The sequence below is a fragment of the Rosa chinensis genome, chromosome 6 (genome assembly GCF_002994745.2).
Source record: "Rosa chinensis cultivar Old Blush chromosome 6, RchiOBHm-V2, whole genome shotgun sequence".
In the NCBI taxonomy this organism is placed as follows: Eukaryota; Viridiplantae; Streptophyta; class Magnoliopsida; order Rosales; family Rosaceae; genus Rosa; species Rosa chinensis.
The window spans coordinates 62,966,043-62,985,415 of record NC_037093.1 but is presented as its reverse complement, the minus strand read 5'-3'; the positions used below and the strand labels follow the sequence as shown (position 1 = coordinate 62,985,415).

The following is a 19,373-nucleotide window of genomic DNA, read 5'->3' as shown; positions in this document are numbered from 1 at the left end:
AAAAACTAAAAATTTAAATCGGTAATTAATAACTTAATTTTGAAACTGAAAGTTTTGATTTTGAAGTTTGTAATACCTATAATCTATTTAAAACCACCGAGTGACAGCCTAATTATTATGTTAGAATCGGGTGAAAGTTTTCGAGAAATGAAGGTGATGATTATGTAACTAGTTAATTACAGATGTTAGATTGAGTAGGGTCGCGACTGGGGACCGAAGACTGAAGGATCCAGATTGGTGAAACAAATTGAGGCAGAGATGAAAGACAGAGGGCAGAGAGTGGACTTTTTAGCTCAAGGCCAAATGGAGTCAGTGGAAAACTTTTGACCGTCTGGGAAAAGACGCAGACAGTCTTTACTCTTATCTGGGCCCAGCGTAGCTCCGAGCCAAAGCCCATTCCATGATGAAGATCAGTTCTGCTCAGAAAGGAAGAAGCATCCACATCGGCGTTCGTTTAATCATTTTCTTCTCACTGGTTTAAGACAAAATTGCATTTATATCGATCTAGTCCAAAAGGCTAGCTGGGAAATTGAAGATACCTCACTAGATCTACCTTTCTATTTTTCTGATAGATTTTGAATATATCAAACTCTGAATGTAGTAGGATGAAACTCAAACAACCAAAAAGTGTTTATTCAAAAAACTAAATGAACAGACATTCATTTGATCTTAATTATAAAAATTATGTGAAAGACAAAATTATGGTTTCGGTTTTATTTTTTCTGAAATGAGAGTTAAACAAAAACTACATTTGAAATATAAGTATCCTATCCAAATCAAAATAACAGGAAATCTTGGCAAAACAATAACAATGTAACCAATATGGATTGTTCAGTCGGTATAGAGGCATGCTTATGGTTGAACTTCAATTCAAATTTGACTCCCGCTGCCAACAGTTATGCGTTAGGTTGCGTAATATGTAAATCTCATGTGGAAATCTATACATGGAGTTGTTGAGACAGATGCGTGCTTCACATTATTCTTTTGAGATCGATATTTTATGTCTGCTTTGACGTAGAGGTGTAGAACAGTTTTCCTCCCTCTAAGTCTTTTTAAGAACTAAAGAAAAAGAAAAAGAAAAAAAATACGTAATAATCAGTCCAAGGTTTAGTGATTTGCCACCCCATTTTTGAAGATATGGAAATTCCAGACGAAGCTTGTGTACCTACACATGTGAAATCTAACTAGGATAACAGAGACGGCTATTTATGAACGAGAAATTACCACGTCAATTCCAACTGGTGGAGCTGACAGGTGAGAGCAGCGGAGAAGAGACAGCTCTGCCACTGCTACGAACATTATCACGCCGTCAGAAACAACACCCTATACTCACGAGCCCAGAGACTACAACGCCCACCCCCTAACTCCGTCACTATTAACGTGGACTCTCCCCCTGCATTTGGACCAATTCACATCATCACATGTAACAACCTGACCAACCATGCAAATTAACCATTCGTTTAAGCACCGTGAAATCGGACTGGGACCCACTCCCAAACTGCCCGGTCTTATTTTTTCAGACCCTATAGTAGCAGCTAGCTAGCTAGCTAGCTTTGGATGACTTGAAGGACATGAAAGGAAACTTGAAATGAGATATGAGTCTCTCTCTCTCTCTTTTTCCCACTCTCTGCTGGTTGGATTCTCCTCCCAGACGACTCTGCTTCTTCTTTACTTCTTATTATACCTAAAAGCCTATTCCACTCACTGGAGCATATATTAATACCAGTACGTACTTCAATCTGAAGAATCAATCATACAGAAGAATTGAAGAAGACAACCGTACACAGCTATGGTAATGTCTCCCATTATTCTTCACATTATTCTCATCTTCCTCCTCTGCTCCACTTGTTGCGGAAGCGGAAATGGTGATCTTGAAGCACTGCTGAAGCTCAAGGCCTCCATGATTGGTCCCAAAGGTTCTGGCCTTCACGATTGGAAAACGACGTCGTTGATGTCTCCCTCGGCGCACTGTCTATTTACTGGGGTTACATGCGACGGCGAATTCCGAGTAGTGGCTCTCAACGTGTCGGGTCTGCCTCTGTTCGGAAAGATTGCGCCGGAGATTGGGCTTCTCACTAAGCTCGTGAACCTCACAATCGCCGACAACAACTTCACTGGGAAGCTGCCGGCGGAGATTGGCAATCTGACGGCTCTGACGCACTTGAACATTTCTAACAACTTGTTCGTCGGAAAGTTCCCCGGAGAAATCACGAGGCGGATGACGGAGCTGGAGGTCATCGACGCCTATAACAACAACTTCAATGGCCCACTTCCCGTCGAGCTCATCAGTCTCAAAAATCTCAAATATCTTCATCTGGGCGGGAACTACTTCACCGGCCCGATTCCCGACAATTACTCCGAGATTCAGAGCTTGGAGTATTTGGGCCTCAACGGAATCGGCCTCAGTGGAAAGTTTCCGGCCAGTCTGTCACGTTTGAAGAATCTCAAGGAAATGTACGTCGGCTATTACAATACTTACGACGGCGGAATTCCTCCGGAGTTGGGATCGTTGAGTTCGTTACGGATTCTGGACATGGCTAGCTGTAATCTCACCGGCACCATTCCCATAAGCCTAAGTAATTTGAAGCATTTGATCTCTCTATTTCTTCAAATTAACCAACTCACTGGTTTCATACCTCCCCAACTCTCTACCCTGCCCAGTCTCATGTCTCTGGATCTTTCCATAAACTCGCTCACCGGAGAGATACCGGCGTCGTTCTCGGAACTGAAGAACATTACGCTCATCAATCTGTACAAGAACAATCTCTATGGCCCCATTCCCAAATTTGTTGGTGACTTTCCTCATCTCGAGGTGCTTCAGGTGTGGGAGAACAACTTTACTTACGAGCTGCCGGAGAATCTTGGCCGCAGTGGGAGGCTTAAAGATCTCGACGTCACCGGAAACCACTTCACCGGGCTGATTCCTCGGGATTTGTGCAAGGGAGGGATGTTGAGGACGCTGATACTGATGGATAATCACTTCTTTGGCCCCATTCCTGAAGAGTTAGGCCAGTGCAAGTCGCTCATCAAGATCAGAATGGTGAAGAACACACTCACGGGGACTATTCCGGCAGGGATGTTTAGTTTACCTAATGTGAATATCATTGAGCTCAATGATAATTACTTGTCTGGCCAACTTCCGGCGCAAATGTCAGCAGGCTCACTCGGAATCCTTGGACTTTCTGGGAATCAAATTTCCGGCGAAATCCCACCGGCTATTGGAAATCTGAAGAATCTGCAGACACTTTCTCTGGAAATGAACAAATTCTCCGGTGAAATTCCAATGGAAATCTTCAATCTGAAATTATTGGCCAAGATCAACATCAGCGCCAACAACTTGAGCAATAGAATTCCGGACACAATTTCTCAATGCTCCTCCCTAAGTTTTGCTGATCTTAGTAGAAACAACTTGGTTGGGGAAATTCCAAAGGGGATTGCAAAGCTGAAGGTTCTGAGCATTCTCAATTTCTCTCGAAACCATCTAACCGGTCCAGTTCCTCCTCAAATTCGCAACATGGCTGCTCTCACAACTCTTGATCTCTCCGATAACAATCTCAGCGGCAAACTCCCAACCGGCGGTCAATTTCTGGTGTTCAGCAACTCATCCTTTGCCGGAAACCCCTTGCTCTGTTTACCACGCAGTGTTTCCTGCCCGACTGTTCGATCCCACAAAGCATTTGGTACCTCCAGGGTGGCTCTTATCATAATCGGACTCTCTACCTTTCTGCTATTCCTACTGATCACAGTGTACAAAATGAGAAGGACGAAATTTCAGAAATCCATGACTTGGAAGCTGACGGCCTTTCAACGCCTCGATTTCAGAGCAGAGGAGGTGCTGGAGTGTTTGAAGGATGAAAACATCATAGGCAAAGGGGGTGCCGGAGTCGTCTACCGCGGCTCCATGCCGGATGGCGTTGACGTGGCAATCAAACGGCTGGTCGGGCGTGGAACCGGACGGAACGATCACGGATTTTCTGCCGAGATAAAAACGTTAGGACGAATCCGGCACCGAAATATTGTTAGGCTGTTGGGGTTCGTGTCTAACAAGGACACGAATTTGTTGCTATACGAGTACATGCCTAACGGAAGCTTGGGGGAGGTGCTGCATGGGTCAAAGGGAGGACATTTGCAGTGGGACAGGAGGTACAGGATCGCCGTGGAAGCTGCCAAGGGGTTGTGCTATCTCCACCACGACTGTTCGCCTCTGATTATTCACAGGGATGTCAAGTCCAATAACATCTTGCTCGACTCCGACTTTGAGGCCCATGTTGCTGATTTTGGGCTCGCTAAGTTCCTTCAAGACGCCGGAGTTTCCGAGTGCATGTCTTCTATTGCTGGCTCCTATGGTTACATTGCCCCAGGTACTTTTGACCTCTCCTTCATCTTCTAGGGTTTATTAGGTTTTGGGTTTTAAATGAAAATACGTTTCTCTGTTTTGGGCTATTAGAAAATGCATTCTTTCAATTTTGATGACTAAAAATGAACGGGAAAGTTGACCGGTTTGAACCCAGCCTCCAATTGTTGCTAACAATTTTAATCAAAACTTGGTACATGAAGTTACTGTCTGACTATAGATTCAATTGATTCAATCTGATATGCACGACACTAACTTCGAATGTCATTTAAACTGGGTGTGATGAAACAACAGAGTATGCATACACATTAAAAGTGGACGAGAAAAGCGATGTGTACAGCTTTGGTGTGGTTCTGCTAGAGCTAGTTGTCGGGAGGAAACCAGTTGGGGAATTCGGCGATGGAGTGGACATTGTAAGGTGGGTGAGGAAGACTACATCGGAGCTCTCTCAGCCGTCGGATGCAGCAGCAGTGCTGGCGGTGGTGGATCACAGGCTCAGTGAATACCCCCTCGCAGGGGTCATAAACCTGTTCAAGATTGCAATGATGTGCGTCGAGGATGATAGCTCGGCAAGACCAACAATGAGGGAAGTGGTCCACATGCTCACTAATCCTCCGCGCTCTGCTCCAAACCTACTCAACCTTTAGATACACCGGCGCGCTCTTCCTCTGCGATATTTTTGAGTAAATAAGAAGTCTGCATAAAGTAAAATAATTTTGTGCTAAGAGGTTGTGTGTGTGACAAATAGTTCAACAACCAATTTGATTGATATGGCAGGACTTGGGAGAATGTTGCTTTCCTGCTTTTCGTTGAGATTGATCGGTTTTTCCTCTGTTCACTTGTAAATTGCTGGTTTCTGTGTTAACAATGTATTAGAAATGTTTTTGCTTCCATAGGTCCTCTGTTTCCATGTATCATAGATTGTTGTTATGTTATAAACGTGCAATGAAAATCAGGTGTAATTACCTACCGAACCGAGGAAAAATTGAGAGGAGCACTGGTGATTGATTTTGTGACGTTAACCTGTGAAGTTGCATGATGGCATTGTCAGGTATTCTACGTATAGTTTGTTCCGTATTCTACAATAGATTCATGAAATCACACTGACTAGCATTGAAATGTAACTTTCTTTTTTCAATAAATGAAATATGTATTATATTACGTTTTTAACACCCAAATCATATGCGTTCTTATCGAAGGGAAATTATCTTTTATTTTTCAGTAAATGAAATATGTATTATTTTTTTGGCAGGTAAAAAGAAGTGATTTTAAGGTTTTAACACCCTAATTATATTACTTTTTACTGGAGAAAAACATTGGCCATTTGCTTGTAAATCATGTTGGAGTAATTACTGCTAGAAAAATTTACATTCGTATTCTTTTTATTTTATTTATGTTTTTATCAAATCAACAACTCAGATACAATAACTAGCACGTCACGACATCCCACTTATAAAATAGAGACTTATGCCACTAGACCAAATGGTAATGACTTTATATTCTTTAATGAGTTTTTCTATTGGAACCTCTAAATTTACTCACTTGACCTCCTTACTTTTTACACTTCCTATCAAATTTTTAAATACTAAATTTACTCACTAAACCTCACTCAAGTTCCTGAAATAACTTCACTCATATAATTTGCAAACAAACTATTAATTACATATTCATTCCTTAACCAGATTACATAAATCTCTTATCTAATAAAAAAGAAACTCAAACACAAGGTATTGGGTTTTAAAAATTAATTTATAATAAAAACAAATTGTTTTTTTTTTTGTACTTTTTTTTTCTCTTGTAGATGTGCAAAAAAAAATTGAAGAGTAATTTTTCTTAATGTTTAATTATTTTCTCTATTTTCTGTACCTCATGATTATTAATTATTTAATAGTGTTTTAGATTTTTTTTACTACTAGTTTTTTTTTTTTTTTTTGTAAATATAATGAATAAACTGGGATTTAGGTCATAAATGATTTCTTTTGTTATCCCTCACCAATATGCTTCAACATATATGTTGATAGGAATTTTTATGTCACATGATCTTGATTATACTTTTAATTCTTATTAAATATATATAAATGCTTTAACGAGCATGTAGTGAAATTGAAAAATGAAAATAGATAAGGAAAATAATAAAGAATGCAATATAATATTATTGAATCGGAAAGTCTAGAGAAATTAAATATAATAATTTTTTTGGGATAATTATTGTTCTTAATAGTCATTTTATAAGAGGCTATATATGTCATTTAATAATTTATAATAGAGTGAGGTCAACTGAGCAGATTTGTAGAAACACTCTTCTTTAATTAATTGTTGCGGTCAAAATTAGCACATTTATATCAATATCTAAAAAGTTTCAAAAATGAAATTTACATTCAAATTCTTCAATGATTGTATGTGGTCAAAATTAGCATATTCATACGATTAATGTGTGAATCCGGATCACCACATAACATTGTGATATAAATAGAATTTGATAGGACCACTGTAAGGGTGAAAAAAAAATTAAATTTAGTGAACCAATCAATAACATTGATCTTGACCACCACGTGTACTATGATATGAGATCATGGAATAATTTTCCTAAATTGGTGCTAAATCGATATTAAATAAATGAATGTGATAAATTGCCGCGATATCTACAATATTTATTATCGCAATAAATTTGCCCACAAACCTCTGCAGCTCATAAAAACCCTAATTTCTATCACAGTACTCATCAACCCTAATCATCTCGCCTCTTTCCCCCCTGCTTTCTCTTAAATATCCTATCGTTTCTCTTTCATGGAGGCCGATACTGTGATAGCGAGTATTGGTATGAATATTGATCACTATTCGACCGTCATTTCTTTGTATAAAAACACGGAGAAAAGAATTCAGGTAACAAAAAAACATTCATATGATGCAGCTTCATTGAATTTAATTAATCCATAGTTTGTTTCTTCTTACTAAGAGTCTCTTTGCAGGTTTTCTTAACCAGGTATTGGTCTGAAAACCAATGAAGAAGCCATGGTTGAAGAACATAAATACAGTCAGAAACGCATGCCTGTAATAGGGGATGTTACAGATCTCTTTACCATTCAGCTTCAAAAACACAAAAGCACATGTACGTTCGTTGTTTGAACATCTCAATGATCATGCTCTGCTCCTAAAATTATCGAAATCAATTAGCATCCTAGTAGAAGACGAGGGTACTCGACTTTGAGACCAACTTCTCATGAAAATCAGACGAAATTGCGGATTTTTTCATTAATAATGAATATTTGTGATAAAATAGTATAGTAGTTACATGAGTTGTACTCTTAAATGATTTATTCACACTACAAAATTTCAGATCATGATTGTATTTAGTTACGTTATCATAACTTGACCTCAAAGAAATACTTTATTTGGAGTCCTCTAACTCTCTAATTAGCGGTTGGAGTGACTGCCTAAGAGACGACCACAATGCAACGTCACTATACACCACCATGAAAACTGAAAACATAAGAATTAAAAGTCAAAATTGAAATTGTATTGTCCCTGTATAACACATAAGCTCATTTTTGTACGGAAGTTGAAAGCTTAGTAGTATAAAGAGCGGCAATGCAACCTCCATAATATGAAGTAGGAACATCTCGCCCGAGAATCTCCCAACTCCTTAACGAGTACATGATTAGCCACCGAATAGACGAGGAGAACTCCAATGCTTACCCCATGACTAAATCGTCAAATCAATAGTCACAAGCCCTGCTGTCCAATGTATATATTCGACATTTTAGTCCGGTAAGGTGGTGTTTGTTACATGGGATTGGACTGTCTTATTTATTAGAATAAGAGTTATCCCATGTTTGGCTGAAACAAGGACTCACTTAAATGAGACCATGCAGCCCCCGAATCTGCCTCCTCGTTACAAATGACGCTACCGGACTCTCGAAGCCAGTCTTATACAACGCAAACTCTCCTCGTCCCTCCCTCATTTTTTTTTTCGCTTCAGTCTCATTCGATTGCTCTTGTTCAGGTTCAATTTCTATCATTTCTCACACTCTCTCTTAAGTAGATCATTGTTCAGTGATCCCTTCAACCCCCTCTACCTTCTTCTTTCTCTGTCTACTGTGATTTGTTTTATCAAAGACTATGGATTGATTATCTATTGTAATTTGTTTATGGGTTGTGATTATTATACGGATTGATTAAGGATTTGGTGTCTGGGTACCTTGATCTGTTAAGAATTTTGATCAATTTCATGACTGGGCTTTTCTTTTTTTTGTTGTTCATTGATTTGAATGTTAGAATTGTTGTATGTCGTTGAGTTAGAATTGCCATATATATATATATATATTCAACTGATTGCTATATACTGATTACAATTTAGAGTCCTCCTTGAATAATTTTATGGTTGACTGGTTGTATTGTTGCTTAAGAAGTCTGTTGTGTTGCCAATTTCGTATTTTGATAAATCTCTCATTGCTAGAAACACATTAATTTACTGAACTTATGATCCCATCCTCTAGATAGCAAAAACTAATGGCCTTATGCTTATAACAATTTCGACACAATTTATAAAAGGTTGCATATAAGAGAGAAATATGTCTTACCATCTAAGCTATGTGGCTTCAAATCCCATCCATTGGAAAGCCAAAGTTAGCATCGACCGTTCTGTCTTGCTCACTTTGAAATGGGTTGCATAGAATGGTATATCTCCTCCAGTAATGTCATTTCCATTTCTTACTGTTTGTATAGGGACTCATCTGCTGGTCCAATTTGAGGTTCATTCATGCCAATCTGAGACTGCTGCCTGTCATGACCGGGCACATATTCTGTTGATGGATTATAAAGGTTACAGTGTTACACCTATTTCCATAATGCATCTCAACACTTTGCATCCCATGATAAAGCAGCGATGTTCCACCCGCATGCATGCCCTGTAGATTGCCTGTAACAATTTATAGTTTTGTATATATGAATACTTGGTCAATATGGATATGATTATATTTTATATGTATGGTTGTTAGAAAGAAAGAGAGCAATAATGGATATGATAAATCTCTTGCCTTCAATCTTTATTTGTATGCTTGATTAGATCCATTGATAATGTATATGTCATCTCATAATTCCAATTGCATGAAATCTCATGCACCAACTGTTGATTTTTGCAGGTGATGTATGCATTCCTTGTTCGGCTCATTGACTTGGGTTTTATGCATCAAAACAACTGCTAAAACAAGTTAAGAAGCTCAGACGCTTTTGGCTCTAATGGGGATGCCATTCAGAGAGACTGGCCCTGTAACTGAAGAGCAAAAGAAGAGACAGAGGTCTCACTATTTCAGTTCAAAGGGAAGAGGAAGAACATGTTGCTGTCAGTTTTATATTTTGTAAAGTTTAGTCACCAAACTGTTATTACATTAGAAATATTGTCTCTTATTAATAGATAATATTTTGCTCAAAAATAAAAATAGTGGTATTCAAAATTAATTTAGTCCAGTACACTATCAAACATGGGATATCACTATTGTGATTATTCTGCTCTTTAGTCCTACGCAATACCAAACATGGGTTAGGTATTAGTATAACATAAGCCAGGTTAGAGGAGTCCTATACTATTATAGAAATTAAGGTGGGGTATAATAGTCCTATGAAACAAACATAGCCTAAAACTCTAAAAGTACTCCACATGCACTACCTACATTCTCATTTTCTCCATATGCATTAATTTTTTTATTTATAAGGAATTCAAAATGTTTTACCTTATTTGATTGTCATAATCTACAATATTTTCATGTTATAACATTTATGAAAATACCAGATGGAACAACAATGAAAGATTACGAGTAATATAAGTGGATTAGTAGAGAAAATTTAGAAGCACAAAAGTATACAAGAATTTGGTGACGCAGTGTAAACCTCTCCACTGAGGAAACTTCACTACGTGGCTTGCAACGTAGCTAACACGATAACCAAATCCAATATGAATTAAAGTGAATACAACTCACAAGTAGTGGTATTCAATATAACCACTTTACTAGCAACAATGCTAACTTGTTCACAATTTGAAATACCTATTCTACACACGGTATAAATCAATCTATGTCAATTGAAGATACTAAACAAGTCTCCCACTTCTTGTCTCTGAGTCTCACCAATCTCAAGTGCAATGTGAATGAAAAATGCAGTGAGCAAGCAAGATGAATAATCAAAGATAGTTTTGTAAAATAGTTTTTGTGAAGACTATGCAACACACAACCACTTCTTGAAATAAAAACTCTAAGGAAAAGTGCAGCTTTCAAAACCTTTTATAGTATATAAAGACTCGCCCTCAATCCGATCTCATTGATCATGTATTGAGATAAACTTGGAAAGGTTTTTCAAAACACATTGAGAAACTCAATCAATCTTCACTAACTATATGCAATGAAAATCTCTTAACTGATATGCATTCCAAACCACTTTGAATGCAGATACGATTTTTGAAACATTTCCAAAAATACCGATAAGATTGCATAACTGTCTAGATCCACAAGATAAGCATCAATCACATACAAAATGATATGATATGCAATTTACCTTAAGATTGAGATAAGTGAGTCTTTCAGCCCTTGACTTAACTCTGCCTTGAAAGCACCAGTATCCAAGTCATCTACTGCTTCTGTTTTGCTGGATTTTCGATCTCCTAGTGCGACCGCGAAAGATGAAAGTGAGGAATTCTTCTTATGCCTTGGTCCACAGATCTCCTAGCACCTTTAGGAGAATTTGTGTTGAATGGGAACAGACCAAAATACTTACAATTTACAATCAAAGTGAATTTGAAAATAGAAAAAGAAAGAAGCAAAAATTAGAAGGAATGCAAAGAAGAAAAAATTATCTAAGATTTTTTTGGTTTTTTGATCGAACGTTTATTTATATGGTTTTTGATCGTACATTCCCCCATACCTATCTTATCGGCGGATCGGCCCTATAGCCCCAGCCCGCTCATCGTAATACAGCCCGCTCGTTTTGGGGCATTTGAATTCAACCCTTCGGCCCTCCATCCGAGATGGCCTAATGGCATTTGCACGGACTACAGGGGGCAAAAGGTAATTTCAGTCTTTCTCCTTTTCATTTCGCCAGAATCTGTTTTTCAATTTCAAAACCCGTACATTTTAGCGCTAAGAGCAAAAGAGCAAAAGCAAAGCAAGAGGGCAGAGCGCCAATCCTGATCGGCGCCAAACAGATTATGGAGGAGCCTACAATCCTGCAGCAGTGTCCAAACACGGTCACCATCCGGCGCAACCCTCACCGGAGAGCGAGGCCCAAGACTACTCCGGCAACCGCAGCCGCCGGAATCCCGTCTTGTACTGTGCCGAAAGTCCCTTTCCCGACGGAAGAAATTCTCTCCATGGACATATCGAGCTCGAAACCTGACCCCGAGAATCTCAGAGTCTTCCTCCGAATTCGACCTCTACTGAGGCCGTCGGACAAAAGGAGCGGCGTCGTCGGAGATTTAAAGGCCAGATCCAAAAACGTTTGGCCGCAAAACCCTAAGAACGCCGCGGCGAGGGAACAGAAGAAGAAGAAAAGCCCTAACGCCGAGGTCTGTGTCAAGGTGAACAGTGCTCGCTCGGTGACTGTGGCGCCGCCACTATCCTTGCAGGAACCTAACCGGCTCAAGTCTGAGGTCTACGATGGCTTCTCACACGTCTTCTCCTCCGATTCTTCTCAGGTTTTGCTTCTTCGACTTCAAAATTTTCGGTTTCGGAGTTTGATTTCGGTTTTAGTAGTTTTTTGCTAATGGAGGTCATCATCATTTCTTAATTTGTGTGATTGTTGATAGGAGGAGGTGTATGAGATGATGGTGAAGCCATTGGTGGAAGACTTCTTGAAGGGCAAGAGTGGAATGTTGGCTGCAATGGGGCCTAGTGGCTCCGGCAAGACTCATACAGTTTTCGGTTGCCCCAGGGAGCCCGGAATGGTACCACTTGCGCTTCAACACATATTCAAGCGAGTTCCGGATAGCATTACCGAGTCTCCGAGGTATTAGGTCTTATTTACATAGTATTAGAGCTTTGCTTCTAGTTGTTTGATCCATTGTGTTATTGATGTGGAATATTTGCTTAATTTTCTAGGTCATTTTTCATATCAATGTTTGAAATAAGTACTGAACGAGGTAAAGCAGAGAAATGGATTGATTTATCTCCAAATGGGGGTGAAATAACTATGCAACAATCTAACCTGAAAGGCCTACAAGAGGTTGAGTACAATCGTTAATGTTTGTTTTGGCTATGTGGTTGGATGTCCGAAATGACCAGCACCTACTTTATTTTGTGAACAGATAGCCATATCTGATGCTCGACAGGCAGAATCCTTAGTTGCGCAGGCAATGCAAAAACGTGCCACTGCTACGACAAATTCAAACAGCCAGTCAAGGTGCATGATAGCTATATTCTAGCTCTTCAGCATATAGAAATCTTTACATGACTGGACTTGCTATGTTATTAATGAGCTTAGGTGTACTACATATTATCACATTATATTGGTTTATTTCTTATTTTCTTTCCATTCTACTAGTCGTTCACAGTGTATTATTAACATTCGAGGTGTTGCCGACAAGTTTGATGGAGAGGATAACAATAATGCAAATGAAGTTGTCCTAAGTATTGTTGACCTTGCTGGAGCTGAAAGAGAAAAGAGAACTGGGAATCAGGTTTGGCTTTGTTTTTTTTTTTTTTTCCTTTTAATCTTTGTTTCAACTACGGACGTTGTAGAATGTTTTTCTATTACTTTCTTTTACTTTCTTTCTTTTTCTTATTATTATTAAATTTGGTGCAGGGAGCAAGGTTGCTTGAAAGTAATTTCATCAACAACACATCGATGGTTTTTGGCTTGTGCTTGAGAGTATGTAACTTTAAGTCAGTTTTCTGGATCTTCTTCATGTGTGCTTGGTGATAACCAATGTATCATTTTCTAGATATAAAATTGTCTGCTTCTTTTAAAAAAACTCCCAAGACCTTTATATCTTTTCTTCGCTCTGTGTTTCTTTTTTTTATATCTATTTGTGTGTGCCTCTGTAGTCATTCTCCTTTTATTTTTGGTGTTTCAGTCCTTATTGGAGCATCAGAAGAACCCTAAGAAGCCAATGCAAAAGCACTTTCAGAACTCATTGGTATGTTTTCTTGTACTGGTTCTATATTACTTATATGTAGTCTTCATTGACTCTAACTTTTCTTCTCTTTCATCCTTGGTGACACCACACACACATTCAGATTAGATATGGATGACATGTGTACCTAACTCATTGTGTGCTTTTAGTTGTATCCATACATGCTTAAATGATTAATATACCAATTGACACTGAAAATCTGAAATAGGGCTAGCCATCGTCTTTCGAGTCCCTATAATATCTGTTACAATTGCTTAGGACTATTGTTACTGATGCAATGATCTTTGGACAGTTGACCAAGTACTTGAGAGACTATTTGGAAGGCAAGAAGAGGATGTCACTGGTAATTTTTTTTTCCCTTCCAAATTGTTTAACTCGTTAAATTTTTTCAGAAACCTCTGATGAGTACTATTGAAAATCAGTTTGCATTTTATTGTGTATCAAGTTTCTTTGAAATAATTTCATGTGATTGATTTGTTACTATTACAGATTTTAACAGTAAAATCAGGAGAAGAAGATTATCGTGATACATCTCACCTGCTAAGACAGGCCTCACCTTATATGGAAATCAAGTACAACTTTACAACACCTTAATGTTGTCTTTCAATTTATTTTTCACATGAGTTGTTAAGAGTTTTTATACTATATGTGCAGGTTTAATAATGCTGAAGACCCTTCAAATATTCCGAACAAAAGGCAAATCCAGTCTTTGTCTAGAACTGAGCAGCGCAAAAGAATGAAATTAACCGGTTCTGAGTCTTGCGTGGTATGTCTTGTTTTTGAGTTGTTCACTTATTTATATCATGTAATTACATCTCTGTGTCATAATTTAATTGGCAGCTTTAGATTTTTTTTTGTTCCATTTTGCTTCTTTAAATGATTGACATAAGATTATTTCACTCCCTTTTTTTTTCCCTGCAAGTAAACTCTGGATCCTTATTAAATTATTTTGACTGCATTATTGTAACTCTGAAGGATACATATGGCTCCTGATGATGACCTAAAATGATTTCTTCAGGGTTGATATTTCCTTATTGACTTGGTTATTTAACTCCTTGGTATGTGTATATACGTGCACGCATTTCCCAAGCTTCTGTTGAAATCGTTACATGAATTCCAGGGCATGAATATATTCCTTTTAAGTTAAAGAAAATTTTATTTTCATATCAGCAATGCTTGAGCTTAATAAGTTTTATAATTGTAATAACAACTAGATGGCATGAATTATGGTTCCTAAGCGTCTGTTCAACATTGAATGAGTAAAGATAAACCTAATATGAGTTAGATAGTTTTATTGCTGACAATTGATTCACTCTTCTTCTTGTTATTAATGCAACTGACTTCACTGGTTGAAATGGCAAAATTTATTGTAATTTTAAGTGTTTTTTTACCCTTTATCACTTGCAACAACTTTTTTTTTGTTTGCTTGCTTTCAGATTGAACAAGAGAAAAGCATTGAATCCGAAATTGGACTAACCAAGGAAGGTACTGTATATGTGTGGCAACTTATATTGGTTTACCTTATTGTTTTCTTCTTTTTACTGCATAGCCTTATTTCCAAATTATCTTTTGGCAATGTCTAATACTTGCTTGTTTTTTATAGCGGCACAAAGAATCTACAAGGTGGAATTAAGTAGTGGTTCAAAACCGTGTAATGTTGACACTGCAGATGGAGAGACAAACCATCAGATTATGCAGAGTTTTGCTAAAGCTATATGGAATGTTTTGAAGGAGTACAACAAAAAACTAAAGGTAATCAAGAGTCTCATACATTCAATTGATGTTGTTAGTTAGGTAAACTGATTCCTATCATCCAGTTCCTAATTTTGATGCCCATTTGTTGATCAATCTGAGGCAGTATTCATTTTTTACTTTGGTCCCTTTCCTAACTAGCTCAACTTCCATCAATTATATGTTCAAAAGAAAACCTACACATCTATCTGGTCATAAGTAGGTGGCGGATGATGAAATCAAGCATCTCAGGGAAAGTCTTATGACTGAAAAAACAAGACATCTTGAGCTGGAAAAAGAGCTGAAGGATATAAAGTCCTGCTGTACATGCTTCCACATAAAATCCAATGTTGATCAGGTTTGATATAATTGTCTTGCTTAATTGTTAGCTTCTGCATAGAGTTCATTTTTGTGCTTGACTAGTACACAAAGTGTGATAAATATTTTGTGCACTAAGAAAATTTTACTTTCAAACCTACGCTGGGTGCTCAGCCTTTCTACTCAGGGAGATGTGACAACAATGGCACTCCCAAAAGATTGGACTTTACTTCAAAAGAGGATCACAATATTTTCTCCGAGGTGCAGGTACAAACCCCCACTGAGATTATCACCTTTTTATATTATTTGGCCGACTAAACCCACCAAGTTGGTTGTGTAATCTATTCCAAGTTCATTAAGTACATCTTTTAGAGGAAACGTTGGAAAACTTTGGATCTGCATTTCAAACTATATAGATCATAGTTACTTTGCCTATATAGAATACCTTTGGGAACGTGTATTAAGGTGTATATTTGTGGCTGCTACCTTCATGTTTCTGTATCTGTTGCGGATATTCAGAACCTTTTGATTTGCTTTTAACTTGAAGGCCTTTGGGTGTGTTGACAATGAACCCGATATTGACGCAACTCTAGTTCCAAGCCAGACTGATGAAAAACAAAGCGATGCTACTGTAAACCAAAGCTAAACTATACTTTTAGTTGTCTTCTTTTAAGGTAATGCCTTATACTGAGTGGCTTACCTTTCCTGATGAAGGTGAAAACTTCGGATGTTGGTGAGGTCGGTAATCCTTGCCTTGGACCTGGAAACACAGACCAGTGGAATCATCAGGTACAACTGACGAGGAAAGAGATTATAATCTTACTGTCTCAAGTGATTTACATTTAAGATGATTAAAGTTTAACCTTGCTGTTGTTTGATGTACCAAGCAGATATGTGAGGGCTTCCCTGGCAGTGGACATAGTGCGGAAGATGGGTGCGAGTCTAAATGTGTACAAATAGAGGATAATTATCCTAATGCAGATGTAGCAGGTTAGATTGAAAAAGTTTAAGTTACATATACATATCATTTTGTAACTGTAGCTTCATCTATGATTTGGAACATCTTAAATATGGAAATTCGGACAAATACAGATTCTCTGATAGTCCAATGTTGCTGGTTTTAGAGTCATGTTTGGGTTTCGTCTAAAGAGAAATTTCTTTTTTTTGGTCACTTTGGCCAGGAATTTTTTTTGAGGGATTTTTTTACTGGAAGTGATTCTGTAATTAAAATTAAAACACTAATGGCTTTCAGCCATGCTTTTTCTTATCATAGGATTTAAAGCCTTTGTGAAACATAGCACTTATTCCAGTTTCTTAGTTTATAGATTCTCTTTCAAACAATCATTATCTTTTTTGTATCTCCCAGAGGATCTAGCATATCAAAATTCATTTGTTACTGGGATGTTATGATCTACAGAATGTCCTCAATGGGCCTTGTGTAGTTGTAGTGTTTTTGTGGCTTTGATCCCTAATGACAGGAAGATGTGATACTTCTTTACCTTATAGATATTAATTCATCATGGTTTCTATCTTATGGATATTAATTCATTAAGTCTTACAGGTCTTTCAGTGAACTCTTCTGAGCTGGTTGTTATTCAAAGAAAGGATAGCTGCTCATCAGTGGAGCTTGATGACCTGCTAAGTGAGGAGGATGAGGTTATATTCTTTGAACTATTTTTTTTTAATTATATCACTCTTCATTTTGTTTTTCTGCAACAATATGTACTACTCATAAGTTGAAATTGTACTCTTTTAAACTTATTCATAGTAATATGTTTTGTGTGTGTATATATAGGCTTAGTACTTCCAACCAATCTTAACACTTTCATGTATTTTGCAACATTAAAAATTGTTTGCTGTATCTTTCTCTTTGTAACTAGGAATCGTCGGATGTTGTATATACTGAACATTGCAATAGCGTTGACCGGCAGTCTAGACTTGATACTTCTTCTGAGGCTTTGCATATGGACAAGTCAGAAAGGTTGGTTATTGGAGTGGGATTTCATGTTAAGTTTATTTATTCCTGCTTTTTTTTTTCCTCGTCTTTTCTAGAAACATATGCTGTGAATTGATTTTCTTGAGAGGAGCATGCATATAAGAGTAATTTATCCCTAATAATCTTTGGATATTGTTGTACCATCAGGAAAGTGTTGCATGCGTCATCTCTATCGCCAAGTTCTAATGTTAAGAATGAGATTGAGGAGTCAAAAGTAAGGGCTTAGCATTCTCCTTCCTTCATTTCTGTTCTATAACTTATGCTTATAATTTGACCTTGTCTACAAATGAGTTTCACTTTAATGTGGTGTGAGATTCCGCATTCATTCATTACTTCTACTGCTATCTCTTTGGCATGCCGTCTTCTGCTAGAGTTTAAATTTATCTCTAGCTTACTTAACCATCTCTTTTTAAAATATCTGTATTATGAAGCAATTTCTAGGCCCGGCTCTCTCTCTCTCTCTCTCTCTCTCTCTCTCTCTCTCGCTCAACAAATTTTTCCTTTTCTTCTAGGAATCATTTGATTTGCCAACATTGCCGAAGGAAGGTGTTGTTTCAACTAAAAAGTGTAGCATTATTCATGTGCCTGTTAGTGAACCTACAGTTGATACATCTACCAAGCTGGAGAAACCAAAAAGGTGTGTTCAAGATAGATTTTATTAAGTTTTCCACTGGATTGTTTCTTGATAAATTCTGCTTAATATTTTAATGTTGCAATAACCAGGAGACTGTTGCCCGCCTCATCTACATTACTAAGAAATTTCAGTACTTCGGACATTGAGGATGACAGTGAGAAACCAAAGGTAAACATGTTACATATACGTAATGCACCTCTAAAATTCACTTCAAAGGTATGACGTATCCGCTGCAGAAGAAAGAAAAAAGAAATTTGCACTGTTGAAATTTGTTTGGACTATGCCAGGATTAGTTAAAAGCAGGACAGACCTTGTTAAATGTGAGACTTAGCATACTTGAAATGAATTACTTTGCCTAAAGTTTAAACAACTTTGCAGGGCGGAAAGAAATTAGCTGCAGAAGGAAGAACAAGAACGCAAGGTAGCATCTCTCTTGTGCGCTTGCTTCAGAGCAATCTCCGTATTTAGTTATGCTCATTTTATAGGTCAGCGTTTTGGTACTATACGTGGGGGTCATTTTTGTTTTTAGGCCCATGTATAGTTATAATCTTATAGAATACATGTCTAATTTAGGGTCTGGTTTGGTCTACGTCTCAATCAGAATGTAGAAAAGTAGTTGTAGGTAGATTTCTACATGATACTATAACATTTTATTCTCTCTCTCTCTCTCTCTCTCTCTCTCTCTCTCTCTATCTACTTAATTGAGTAATAATACACTTGCATCATAAGGTTAAGGTGATATTTTGACCGGCAGATATAACCAACACACACAGTGATCATATACCTGGAATTGTTAGCGCCCTGTGTTTTGTGGAGGTCACTATCTTTATTGCCTTTAGAATATACTTAAGGTCAGGGTTTGTGACTAATGACTGTGATGTTTGACTGAAGCCCAAGTCCCAATCCCAATTGATTAGCATAAACTTTTAGAGCCCTCATCCTTTTTCACTGTAAATCATGATGTTTGTGACATCTTGTCGGCATGAGGAAGCATCTGGTGCTCATATTCGTAATCATCTCATCATCTCAAACCATGTTTTGGGAAAAAGGCCCCTTTTGAAAGCCCATTTGAATTTAGCCTCGGCCACAAAATAACATTGTTATAGCCAAGTGGGCCAGTCGTTTCCGTAGAGCCATGCTAGGAAACCTGCAGCCTGCAGGGCGCTGGTCAACCTTTGACCCACGTAATGTTGTTAAAATGGTCAAAGTCTTAGAGATGTGT

The 19,373-nt window shown here is 37.8% G+C and overlaps 2 protein-coding genes and 1 long non-coding RNA gene across 6 annotated transcripts; all 3 read left to right on the top strand.

Moving 5' to 3' along the window:
* The first annotated feature begins 1,551 nt into the window (after positions 1–1,551).
* LOC112172330 (receptor protein kinase CLAVATA1) lies at positions 1,552–5,370 on the top strand. Its single transcript, XM_024309626.2, has 2 exons — positions 1,552–4,361; positions 4,649–5,370. The coding sequence occupies exons 1-2, from the start codon at positions 1,790–1,792 to the stop codon at positions 4,999–5,001; spliced, it is 2,925 nt and encodes a 974-aa protein (XP_024165394.1). The 5' UTR covers positions 1,552–1,789; the 3' UTR covers positions 5,002–5,370.
* Positions 5,371–8,219: 2,849 nt separating this feature from the next.
* LOC121049787 lies at positions 8,220–9,755 on the top strand. The gene is made up of 3 exons (XR_005801339.1): positions 8,220–8,357; positions 9,080–9,175; positions 9,496–9,755. It is a non-coding gene; the product is annotated as an uncharacterized LOC121049787 (long non-coding RNA).
* Positions 9,756–11,479: 1,724 nt separating this feature from the next.
* Positions 11,480–18,890, top strand: LOC112172800 (kinesin-like protein KIN-6). 4 transcript variants are annotated; one of them, XM_040509149.1, is made up of 23 exons: positions 11,480–12,035; positions 12,147–12,346; positions 12,439–12,562; positions 12,645–12,739; positions 12,881–13,016; positions 13,142–13,207; positions 13,413–13,475; positions 13,765–13,815; positions 13,962–14,044; positions 14,127–14,238; positions 14,909–14,957; positions 15,142–15,224; positions 15,427–15,561; positions 15,696–15,788; positions 16,069–16,152; positions 16,236–16,310; positions 16,412–16,511; positions 17,083–17,177; positions 17,402–17,502; positions 17,665–17,731; positions 18,030–18,154; positions 18,241–18,319; positions 18,530–18,890. In XM_040509149.1, exons 1-23 carry the CDS (start codon positions 11,550–11,552, stop codon positions 18,617–18,619), a joined length of 2,592 nt encoding a protein of 863 aa, XP_040365083.1. In that variant the 5' UTR covers positions 11,480–11,549; the 3' UTR covers positions 18,620–18,890. The 4 variants fall into 4 exon arrangements, with proteins under 4 accessions (XP_040365083.1, XP_024166054.1, XP_040365084.1 ...); XM_024310286.2 differs by having other exon boundaries at positions 15,076–15,224; positions 18,530–18,888; XM_040509150.1 differs by lacking the exon at positions 16,069–16,152 and having other exon boundaries at positions 15,076–15,224; positions 15,696–15,782; positions 18,530–18,889.
* Positions 18,891–19,373: the final 483 nt, after the last annotated feature.

Coding starts and splice junctions, on each gene's coding strand:
- LOC112172330 (XM_024309626.2), top strand. CDS start 1,790: ATGGTAATGTCTCCCATTATTCTTCACATTATTCTCATCTTCCTCCTC. Junction 4,362..4,648: donor CTATGGTTACATTGCCCCAG/GTACTTTTGACC, acceptor ATGAAACAACAG/AGTATGCATACACATTAAAA.
- LOC112172800 (XM_024310286.2), top strand. CDS start 11,550: ATGGAGGAGCCTACAATCCTGCAGCAGTGTCCAAACACGGTCACCATC. Junction 13,476..13,764: donor AGCACTTTCAGAACTCATTG/GTATGTTTTCTT, acceptor ATCTTTGGACAG/TTGACCAAGTACTTGAGAGA. Junction 14,958..15,075: donor AATTGGACTAACCAAGGAAG/GTACTGTATATG, acceptor TGTTTTTTATAG/CGGCACAAAGAATCTACAAG.